Below are 12,013 nucleotides of genomic sequence, written 5' to 3' on the forward strand. Positions count from 1 at the left end.
TTCCACGTTGAAAGATGCTGATTACTTTGTTTCATATCCGTTCTTATTAATTTTTGAGGTCTTTCGGCCTACTTCATGTTGTCAGACAGGTACTTTTTAAGTGATCCTTTCCTCTACAGGTCTGGCACTAATCCTACTTTTAACTAGGGTTAAACTAGGGAAACTGACCCACAAAATGTGTTTCATGTTTCAACAGGGGGAATAATTCCTTTATGTATTGCTAGTTGGTTTGGATGGATTTGTTCCCTTATTATACAAAATTATCAATTTAAAACAGCTTTTTATATTTATTCATGCTGTCAGATTTTTTGATGATCAGAAAGCGAGACAAAAAAGTAAAAACAGAAGACATCTGTATGGGGTAAATATTTTTTAACAAACTTAACTTTTTAAGCTCACAGTACAATTAATGAACTTGATAACTCTGCCCAACAGCTGCATGGAAAACAGCCTGTAATGGCTACTACATCCTCTCGGTTATCTAAACAACTGAAAAATGTGTCATCAAACATGGACACATCTTGTCCAGTGAGCAGACCCGGCTCGATCTGATCCGAGCTTTAGAACTATTCCTATTGTTGCCAAGAATGGGGCTGGTAATCTTAGAGATCTCTTGGTAAAATGGGAAAGGTCTTGGTAAAATGGGAGCTCTCTTGGTAAAATGGGAGATGTCTTGGTAAAATGGGAGCTCTCTTGGTAAAATGGGAACTCTCTTGGTAAAATGGGAGCTCTCTTGGTCAAATGGGAGCTCTCTTGGTCAAATGGGAGCTCTCTTGGTAAAATGGGAGCTCTTTTGGTAAAATGGGAGAGGTCTTGGTAAAATGTGAAAGGTCTTGGTAAAATGGTAGATCTCTAGGTAAAATGGGAGATGTCTCTTGGTAAAATGGGAAAGGTCTTGGTAAAATGGGAGATCTCTTGGTAAAATGGGAGATGTCTTGGTAAAATGGGAGATGTCTTGGTAAAATGGGAGATGTCTTGGTAAAATGAGAGAGCTCTTGGTAAAATGGGAGCTCAGGGTCGACTGCTCAACGTTTCCAGTCTCTGCTACCTGGGGATCATTTCTCTTGTACTGGGTGTTTCTCAGCGCCCTGCTGAGAGTAAAATTTTCATGACAGCTAAAAACCTCTTCATCAAAAATTAAATAACTTTCCGATTCAAGTGGTATATTTATTAAAATGTCCATGCAGCAAAGCTAAGAGTGTTAAAAATCAAGAGACGAGAGATGCCCTGCGTCTCCACAGTTTAACCCAGCAGGTCATGACATCTTGTCCTTGAAATGTCCAACATATGGACGTGGTGTCTCCTCCTAAAACAGAGGCAGACTCCTGCTGCAAAAAGAGGCATTCTGGATCTATGCTTTGCAAACAGTGAACCCAGAGGCTTTGAAAGAGGAGCAACTGTTTTCTCTGAACCCTTCCTTTCTCCCATTCTGTGACTTTCTGACTCTTTGTGTTTCTAGAGACGCTCTGCTTTGTTGTTCAGTCAGAGCGGCTGATTGGATATTGACTGGTAGTTCCCTGCACTGATGTTTCCTTTTGGGCTTGATTGGCTGAGCTGTTTTCTGCTCCGTGTACATCGACGTTTGCTAGTTTTTTTACACATAAATGTGCAGACGATGGCATTTAGCAGAAACACGTCCATCTTGCCTACATTAAAGAGAGAAGAATGAATCCTGGGTGCTGGTTCTCTATTTGTTTTAAACCAACATTTGCTGGAGGATTTGATGGAATCTGGACTATTTGTAACTCTTGAAGAGATCCTTGCAGATGTTTTCTTCTGTACTGAGTTCTTGGTGGGGAGAAGCCAGTTTTTTTAAGATCCAGGCTTTAATTAATTAATTAATTTAATCTCTCAGGGTGCAAGGTAACGGATCCCAGGAGCTTAGAAACCTGACTAATCCCCACGAGAAAACCTCTGCTTTTGGATTCAGCTTTCTCTTCTCGAGCTGATGGGTAACACTGCTTTGAAGCCAAGTGCATTTACAACAACATCCTTTGGTTGAAGATGCTGGATTTTTCATCCACATGAAAAACTGAATGCCAGTTTGCTCTGATGCTCCTCCTGTATCGCTCGTCTTTTGCAACCGACCACCATGCAGAAATGTGCAGATACCTCATGAAGCATCATCGTTGTTATGCTCCATGGCAGAGCAAAACCAATGCATTTCAAATCAACATTCAACCCTTTGCATTAAATATTTTTAAATTACTTTCAGGTTTTTGACACTGAGATCCAACTGGCAGGTTCCTACTCGAGTGCAATTAAAAATAAAGCCGACCTACTTGAGACTAACCTAGGCAGAGCACAAGGACCCGTGTGCGTCAACACTCGGCAGAATTGGAAATACTCAGCGGTGCAGCTGCTTTCTCTGTGGCTACACAGTCCGTCCCAATCCCAACCAGGAAAGATAATAAGCAGACGCTGCACGCATGCCCTCTATTTAATTAGAGCTGAATCTCGTGGCGTTGGACAACATGCTGCCAGCTGGTTTCTCACTGAGGCAGGTACAATCACAGAGCAATGGGCCGCAGCAATAAGTCACATTTTCTACCCCCAAACTGAGACAATTATATTTTATATTTAGGCAAAAAACCTTTTAAATGAGTGCATTCTAACATGTTAATAAATACATCAGAATAATCTAGATGATATAAAAGTGAAAAGGGAAAGCGTACCGGGGGACTTTTGAAGATATAAAAATACGGTCCCCTCAGCGCCAGGAACCTGAAGACTGAACTGCGACAGGTGGTGCTGCCCTCAGGAGTTTCACACGCCCAGCCCATGTGAATAATCTGCAAAAAATACACTTATATCATTTTATTATATCAAAAGTAAAGCCGGAACATGTATAAAAGGTTCACATGACCCAGCCAGAGTTAATAAGCTACTTGTGATGCAGCTTTGAGGTGATTTTAAAGGACAATTTAGGCAGTGGAGTCCCAGCTGCAGTGCAGCTATCGACATTTAATCAACACCAAAGCGACGCGGTCCAGAAGACGACTAAGCGATAACAACTAAAACGTGTCATTAATGGGAAAGTGCATGAACTGGAACAGGAACGTTCAGGTTTGCTACATTTGGCCTCAATCTGCTCTCGTCTGCTTTCATAATGGCACAAAAACAACTTTTTAAATATCAGTCAGTGAGGCAGCTGGCAGAGTTGCTGCTGTACGCAGACGATGCGCTTCTGTTCAGACCCAGCCGGGAGTCCAGTCAACTGCCCGACTGAAAAGGGAGGAAAAGAAGATGTTCAATGGAGAGAAACAGAAAATGAAACATGGTCCAGCCGGATGTTTCTGACAGACTGACACGCTGTCACATCCGAACGCTTTCACAGACATGACTGTCCTAATAATTTGGGCCTTTTTGCAGCCATCAACAAGCTTCTGGTCCAGTTCTAGTTCGCTCACCATGGCTGTCCTTTAAACTGGCTGATCTCCTGCCACAGATCCAGCTCAGAAAAGTCCACAGATGTTCATTAAGTTCAAGGTTGGAGCACTGAGGTTATTCCAGATGCTTTATCTGAGCCAGAACATTGTCCTGTTAGAACATCCATCTGTGTTCTGCTCAGCAGAAAGGAAACTGGTTCCTCTGAAGCCCGCCGTCAACTGGAAGCTACTGCAGCGTTAGAACCAACTCCTTTAAGGTCGACTGAAATCTGCAGCTACTCACCAGTCAAATATCTTCTGGAGGAAAGTTTGACGATCAGACGAGACAAAGATGGAGCTATTCCTCCATTGAACTGTTGTCCTCCTGCCAACATCTTAGTTTCCATTAATTATTTACCCTCATTGATAATCTTTTGAAGAAGCTGAGGCTAAAATTACGCTCCTTTCTTCAGAAACAAGTCATATTTTTATTTTAATGTCACCATTTTTGGTCCCTGTTGGATGATGGTGATAATTTAAATGTGACCTCCTCACATGTTTCTCTTCAGTTATTAACTCATTAGCTCATCGTGCAGCTTTAAGATTCATAACTGGATGCAGAAATCTGACCCATCGTGTCACTTTGTCTTCTTTAGCTGGTCGTCGTCTCTGCAGAGTTTTATCTTTGGCACATTCACCTATAAATGCATTCTGCGTTTATTTTCTGTACAGTTATCCTGCTACGTGTCGCCTAAACACACCAGGATGTGGTTCCTCTCCTCTTCCTCCTCTTCCTCCTCTTCCTCTCCAACAGGACCTCAAACTGTTGGATCTCAGCTCTCTGGGGGAGTTTACTCGTTTAATAAAAGTTCTTGCTCTGGTTGTTAATTTTTTTTTATTGTCAATCATTCAGTATCTTAAAAAATGTGGCTGTATTTCAGCGGGTCTGGTTGTTCTCTATAACTTCTCGCTTGTAAATGAGAACTATGAGACCACCTGTAGAAATCAAGGTTTAATAATAATAATTTTATTCATGAACATTTTTTGATCCAGGTTCCTTTCATGTTGGTTCAGCCTTACCAGCAGGACCTCTTTTGTAGTTTTACGCATTCTTCTTTCTTCTTGTTTAAATATTAAATCAATAACTTTAGCTTTATAGTATTTTTATAACCAGATCACAGCAGCTGACACGGTGGTGATTGGATAGTTTGAAGTTTGGCATTTATTTTCAAGAGAACCACTGATCACTTACCTGATCCTCTGAAGAGCAGGATTTGTTCAAGAATTTTATCTGCAACAGGAAAACAAAGACAGACGTTTAGTTAATAAAGTCATTTTATTCCACCGGTCCAGCGGGATCTGAGTTGCCATGGAGCCCGAGCCGTGGGGGCCGACCCGGGGCCCGAGCCGGGGGCCCGATCCGGGGGCCCAACCATGGGGCCGACCCAAAGGTCCAACAAGGCGCACAGAAGTGGGTCAAATTTTTGTTAATATAATTGAGAGAGTCTCACAAACACATAATTGCCTGTCTATTGGATCATGATATGATTTTTAAATGTTAGAAATTTATTCGAAGGATTTCTAAAGTCTTATATTAATGTTTCACCTAAAGTCTCCAAAGAAAACAAGACAACCTGAAAATGAGCAGCAGAATATTCATCACACCGTAAAACAGCAACTTCATTTCCACATTTAGAGTTCTTTAATGATGAAAATATGAGAAATCAGAAATGCACCCAGTTAATTAAATACCAACCACACAAACACACTTTAAAGTGGATCAACGAGGACATTTACCTTCAGATAAAATTATTATTCAGAAAAACTTAGAAACAGGCTGGTGAAGGAGCTAAAACTACCAGTTCTTTATGCAAATGATTAAAGAATCAACAATACATAACTAAGACTGAATTCAATCATTCTTTTAATAAATCAGTTAAGGAACAAGAAGCAAACATTCAATTAATGAAGGTAAACGATGAAAGAAGAGATCATTCGCTGTCCTTCGGTATAAATAGGATTAATGAAAATGATTTAAGTTATTAAATACTTAACGCACGCTAAGACACGCCGTCCTCCTCTCTCCATCCTTCAGGAAGCTGCTGCTCTCCCAGAGGGGGGCGCACTAGAGCAGGCCTACAGACCAATCTCTGCATTACTGGCGCCGTCAATGTGAATTTAAATAGCTGCTGAACAACTTGTTGATTACCGTGAAAATAATAATCTTCTTCAGCCAAAGGCAGACACCCGGTCTACTTTGAAGACTAATCTTAAAACTTTCCTTTGTGACAAAGCTTCTAGTCAGAGTGGCTCATGTTACCCTGAGCTACCTCTATAGTTATGCTGCTATAGGCTTAGGCTGCTGGAGGACATCAGGGCCTATTTCTCTCACTCTGCTGAGTTCTCCTACTGCTCTCCAATTTACATTGTTTGTTATTTCTTCTTTTAACTTTTTGTTCTCTGTCATTTTTGTCTTCATAGAAGGTACACCTGGTCTGGCATTCTGTTAGCTGTGACATCATCAGGGGAGGCAGATCATCCTCTATTACCATCTAACATAGAAAGTACTCCTGGGTCAATGTGAGCTTCTGAGCTTTCTGTGTCTCTGCTCTGTCTTCTCTAAGCCCCAGTGGGTGGAGGCAGATGAGCGTTCACACTGAGCCTGGTTCTGGTTCTGCTGGAGGTTCTCCTCCCTGTTAAAGGGGAGTTTTCCTCTCCACTGTCGCTTCATGCATGCTCAGTATGAGGGATTGCTGCAAAGCCATCAACAATGCAGACGACTGTCCACTGTGGCTCTACGCTCTTTCAGGAGGAGTGAATGCTGCTTGGAGAGACTTGATGCAACCTGCTGGGTTTCCTTAGAGAGGAAACTTTCTCACCAACCTGGAGGATCTGATGGAGTCTAACTTTGGAAAGAGACTTGAGATGACATGTTTCATGAATTGGTGCTATATAAACAAAATTGAATAGAAAACAGTCAGACCGAGGTAGCCAGATCTATCAGGACAATAATGAATCCTCCGTTTTACCAGAGAATAAAGGAACTTCTGTCTCTCGGTCTAAGCGAACGTGAAATCTTCCTCCTCCGTGTCAGACTACAAGCTGCCCACCGCCCCAAAGAGTTTATTTAAAGGTTGCAGGTCCTCAGAACAAGACTTCCAGTCTCTCCCAGAGCAGCAGCACAATTAGATCCTGATTGGCCATTTAGCAATCACACGCGTCGTGTCAGTAATTAGGCAATGAAGCCATGAATTAATCAGGTTTTTTTTAAATAAAGCAGCTGTGCACAGAAATACAGTAGGACTGCATCCTCACCAGAAACCCTGTTGCATCATGGGTGCCATAATCAAAGTGAAAAAGGAGGAAATGAGAGAAGAGCACATGGCGAATGAGTACTTAGCAGTCATTAATTAGGAGTGAGAGAGGAGAGGAGCCACCAGGAGTCAACGAGTGCTCGTCACCAGCGGCTCCATCAAAGCCTCGTTAGTGTGGCAGCAGAAACACACAGCAGCAGGGCAGCAGGGCCTTAATTCCCCGCTCCATCCTTCATCCTGCTCTGAACGTTGAGCTCTCCTTCATTCTCTAAAACAACAGCAGCAGCTGAGAGATGAAGCCTGAGCAGAAGCTCACAGCTGGACTTACGTTCTCCTGCGTCAGGCCGTTGATGTTTGTGGAAATGGCCTGGAGCCAGTCTGTGCTTTCTGCTGCGGTGCAGAACTGAAGGACGCTGGTGCTGGTGCTGGTGCTGGCTCCGTCCAGGGCAAACACCTCGAAGCAGTTGGACCTGCAGGGGCATAAAGGCCAGAACCAGTCAGACGCCTGAGCTCAGACCTCACTGTGGCCTTCAGACCGTTCATGAGAACCTTCTGAGAACGAGCAGCAGAAGTTATTTTAGGAAAAGAGGTTTTTCTCTGATCCACACCCTGAAAAAACACGCCAGGCGTCATGAAGAAGAATAAAACACAACCAGCAGTTTTCCCTGGTTTATTCAGTCATCTACTGATGGGAGAACAGACGTTCCTCTCCTCAGCACCGCCCTACAGCTCCTCCTGCTGGCATCCAGGCGGCGCTCACCGGGTCAGCAGGGACACAGCCGGAGGATGAGAACCCTCCAACCATTCAGAGGAACCAGCGGTTCCACCAGGAGAACCCGGATCACGGCCCCATCGCCGCAGATGAAGCTCCATCCATCAGAACCGTGATCCGGACCTGGAGGCGGTTCCAGTCGTTTCTTTGCTGGAGCTGATCTGGTGACAGCGTTTCAGAAGTGGGTCAGAATCTTTGCAGCAACCTGGGAACCTGTGACGATGTTCTGCTGTTGGTCCAACTTTTAACGACAAAGCTCTGCGTTTTCATCAGCTTGCTGTTTTATAGAAGAGATCGAATGTGAAGCGAAATCAGAACACACCAGAGCCCACCTCCAGTTCCTGCAGCGGAGAACCAGGAGGTCAGGAGGAACCAGAACCAGAGCAGCGACCCGCTGCAGTGCTGCAGCCTGACCAGAGCAGGAAGTCATCTGTAGAACCTCCATTCTGCTCCTGGACCCAGAGCCTCCCTTCACCACTGAGGTTCCACTCTGCTGCCTCCTTCCTCAACCACAGAACCACCACCGTGTTCTGCCGTCCTCACCGGTGGAGAAGAGGCGCCGTCCCGACACACATCAGCTCCTACAGATGAATAAGAGCCGTCATTCTGCAGAGAAGGAATCAAACGTGAATCCAGAGGCTTGATGGAGGAGAAGATGTGACAGGAGACTCGGTTCCACGGAGAGAACCTCCAAACGCAGCAGGACGGCTGTCAGCTGAGAGCAGGACCGTGGAAGATGATGATGAGGCTCAGCAGGGAGGAAGAGCAGCTGCTCTGATCTGTCTGCATCAGTTCCTCAGGTTAGTTACGACTCTTTGGTGATAAATGCCCACATGGCGGTCACACACGGCACCAGATCCAGCCTTTCCTGCTGGAGCTGCTGCTAATAGAACTCGCTTTGCTCCACCGTCTCTGCACACCTGGCTGCGTTCTGCAGAACACGAGCAGAGATGATAAAAGCCAAACGTTCTGCAGTCTCACACCGATAAACACGAGTGACCGGTTCCCTCCTGCAGCCATGCATGATCCTCCATCAGTCCCTGCTGTGTGCACGCCGAGCGCTCTGGGGGGATTTACCTGCAGGTTCTAGTTCCATCTGCTGACGCGGCTGCAGAGGCTCGCTTCTCCTGTCAGAGAACCTTTACTGGGGAATGGTTCTCCTCCATTTCCAGACCTTCTCACTGGGTTCCTTCATAGTTCCTGAGTTCTCTGTTGATTTTTCAGCCATTGCTCGTTTGCCGGTCCAAATCAGGAAATCAGTTTAATTCACTGATAACATTCAGAAACTGAAGTCATTACAGAGACTCAGATTACAGGTGTTTGTTTCAGTTCAAGACTCTGACTTTCAGATGAATGCTGGATGGATGGATGGATGGATGAGAGTGTTACCGTGGTAACTCCCACCCTTTGCCTCTTGACAACAGCGTTTTCTCTTCCTTCTCATTCCTTCCTTTTTTTAATTTAAAGAAATGTTTTAGAGGGCAGTTTGAAAAAGAGGTGAATGAGATGTAATAAACTCTGAAATGTAAATATCTTCCATCTGCAAACATCTTTAGATGTAGAACAGGCCCTGTAGGACCACCATGAGGCGTTCAGGAGCTAAATAAAACGAGACCTGCACATAGCAGGAGAGGCAGTTTCTGCTCAGATCCCATAAGCATGGAGGGAGGGATGGATGGATGGATGATGATGGATGAATGAATGAATGAATGGATGAATGGAGGTCTGGACGGCGTGAAGGGAACTGAGGGAAGACATTCAGGTTATTCTGCAGCAGCGTTGCAGCTTTGCTTCACTTTGCTCTTAAAAGAGACAAAGATGGAGCCCTGCATGCTAAAACGTTCAAACCAAGCATCTTCCAGCTGGAGCGGCTTCCCAGGAACAATAATAATAATAATAATAATAATAATAATAATAATAATAATAAACAATAAACAAATGATGAGGAGAAATCAGAGCGCTGCCACATCAGGCCTGATCCATTTTCTGATCCACCTCTCAGCACCATGGGGGGGTGGGGGGGGCTCATCTGAGGAGCAGCGACTCATTTGCAGAATGTGAAACTTTGTGACATTTAATTCTGGTGCTTTTGCACGCGGCTGCTGACACGTTTGGCCTCTGAGGAGGTCACCAAGGCAGTCAGGAGGTTGAGGAGCTGCAGAGGAATGACCTGCAGGATGGAATGAGAGCGAAGGCTCATCCTCAGAAAGACTGCAGTGCTCGGTGGAGGAGGTAAGCCCTCACAGAGAGACAGACTCCACATGCTGGACGGTAAGTCAGCATCTTTAGCTAATCCTCCGGTGGGCACGCCTTCCACGCTGCAGCCCCTCTCAGCTTGTTAAAATCTCCCTTCCAGCGTCTGAGTACTGACCCGCCCGCTCTCTGGGGCTGGTCTGCTCTGAACTCCACGGTCCGGATCTCATCGCACAGCAGAACCCGTTTCTCCTCATTAGAACCCCCCCCCCCCCTGCTGGAGCAGGAGAGGAAAGCAGGAGACGGCCTCGCCCAGAGACCAGACCCACCAAGAGTCTTTCACAGCGCCGCCGGTCCCAGCGGCACAAATTATTGTTGCTCTGCCGGCTGAGAAGACGGGACTAAAGCCGGAGAGACGGAGAGGAAGAATCCTCCAGTCCTTCCTGGGAGGATCTGTTATTCCAGCTAAAGAGAGAGACGGGAGCCAGGCGGGTCACATGGTGAACGACAAACATCCTCAGTTTCTACCAGAAAATTAACACAAATACCCAATTTTTACATTTGCATCAAATATATTTTTATGTGTTGATGTTCAGTTTTTAAAGTTTTCCCATTCCTGGACTGAAGCATCATTTCTAGAGTTTCTGCAGGAAACAAGCAGCAGCTTCACTTTCTGCTCCTCCTCAGTCAAGGCCAGGACTGCAGCTGTGCTATAAACTTAAAACTTACACTTTCTGTGTATCTTCTTTCTGTGCAGACTTATTAGATTTTTTGCTTGCAATTTAAATAAAATGTCACTAAACCCTTAAGTCATGTTTTTATGTTTCATGGCTGAAAGCAGAAGCTTAAGCAGACTTTCACTGATGTTGTTTCTTTGGGGCTTTTTCTCACACTTCATTCCGCCCTGTTTGATGTAGACATAGACTCAACAAGGTGCTGGAAACATTCCTCAGAGTTTGGTCCATGTTGACATGATAGCGTCACCAGATGCTGCAGATCTGTCTGCTGCACATCCATGATGAGAATGTCCCCTTCCACCACATCCCAGAGGTCTCTGTTTGACTGAGATCTGGTGAGTGGAGGCCATGAGAGTTCAGTGGACTCATTGTTCAAGAAAGCAGACTGAGAAGTTTCCTGCTTTATGACATAATATGTTCTCCTGCTGGAAGTAGCCATCAGAAGAAGGTTCACTGGTCAGAAAGGTCAGCAGCACTCAGGTAGGCGAGGCGCTGACACGATTCTCCACATCTTGACTGACCGGCCCGTCAGAACCAGGAGGACGCCAGGTTGGGTAGCTGTGGCGCTCAGAAGCACATTTTTAGGATATTTGTCTCTCCGCTGATCACATTGATGTTTGGGTGAAAAAACATTTAGACTTTAGCTTTTTAAAATGAATTTTAAACAGCACTTTCAACAAGCACCAGCTGCTCTTTAATACAATAACAATATGAAAGGTGCTAAAATAAAATGTATGCATACATTCATTTAATCCTTTGGTGTATTGATCATTTTCCTTTGTTCAACCAACCTGAGAAGCAGAACTGAACAAAGCTTAGAACCAGCCAGCTATACAGCCTGTTGCAGACAAAACCTTGTAAAATTGCCATGTCCCCCCCCCCTTCACCTAAATCCAGCTTGACAGCTGAAATAAAAGGCAGAGAATATCTTCCTGTCAGACTGCAGAACAGCTCTGTCACTTCAGTCTTACAGAAAAACGAGTCCAGGAGGGAAACAAAGCGTGTCGTCTGACTCTTTGCCGCCAGGTATCGATGCAGCTTTTCATTCTGAGGCTTTAATGATTCCTTCCAGAAGCTTTTGGGCCCTAAATTAGCATCCACCAATTAAAACAGGACACAGCACCTTCCCAGAAAACTAACCCAAGCTGGAACTAGGGACCATTATGGTGTCCTACAACAATTTAAGTGTCTAATGATGAAAATGTTTGACTTTGCTGACTAAATATGTTGGAAACAGAGCTGGTTTTGCCTTTTGCTTTGCTGGACTTCAGGTTCTGCTGCCGTCTTTGAGCCATGCTGCCGGTGTTCTGCACCGGTGGGCAGCAGCGTGGAAAGACGCTGAAGGCTCCCTGTAGATTCAGGGGAAACCTCACGTCTTGTGCAGAAGCGATGGCAGATGAAGCAGGAGCCACAGACTGGAGATTTATCTGCTGTAATGAGGGCGCCGCTGCAGTCTGTGGTGCTGAGGAACAAACTATGACCCAAAGCTCGTTTATGGTCTGCAGTTACAGAGAACAGACAGAAGAAAGATCTCTGTTTTGGAGATCCAGTGAGAAGCTAGAGAAAGGAATCAGCTGAGGACTCTATCAGGAGATTTCAGGGATTATTCTGGGCCCGTCTTCCTTTTAT

General features: G+C 45.0%; 1 protein-coding gene across 4 annotated transcripts in view; it reads right to left on the reverse strand.

The window, feature by feature from the left end:
* The window catches only part of sntg2 (syntrophin, gamma 2), a 75,589-nt gene that overhangs the window by 19,669 nt on the left and 43,907 nt on the right, over positions 1–12,013 (reverse strand). For all 4 annotated transcript variants that reach the window (XM_036150867.1, XM_021308364.2, XM_021308363.2 and 1 more), the window contains 3 exons: positions 7,011–7,152; positions 4,621–4,659; positions 2,676–2,792 (listed from right to left, as the gene is read on the reverse strand). In XM_036150867.1, the coding sequence (XP_036006760.1) occupies positions 2,676–2,792; positions 4,621–4,659; positions 7,011–7,152 (298 nt within the window). The remainder of the gene's footprint in view (positions 1–2,675; positions 2,793–4,620; positions 4,660–7,010; positions 7,153–12,013) is intronic.

Source organism: Fundulus heteroclitus, chromosome 19, assembly GCF_011125445.2.
Source record: "Fundulus heteroclitus isolate FHET01 chromosome 19, MU-UCD_Fhet_4.1, whole genome shotgun sequence".
NCBI lineage: Eukaryota > Metazoa > Chordata > Actinopteri > Cyprinodontiformes > Fundulidae > Fundulus > Fundulus heteroclitus.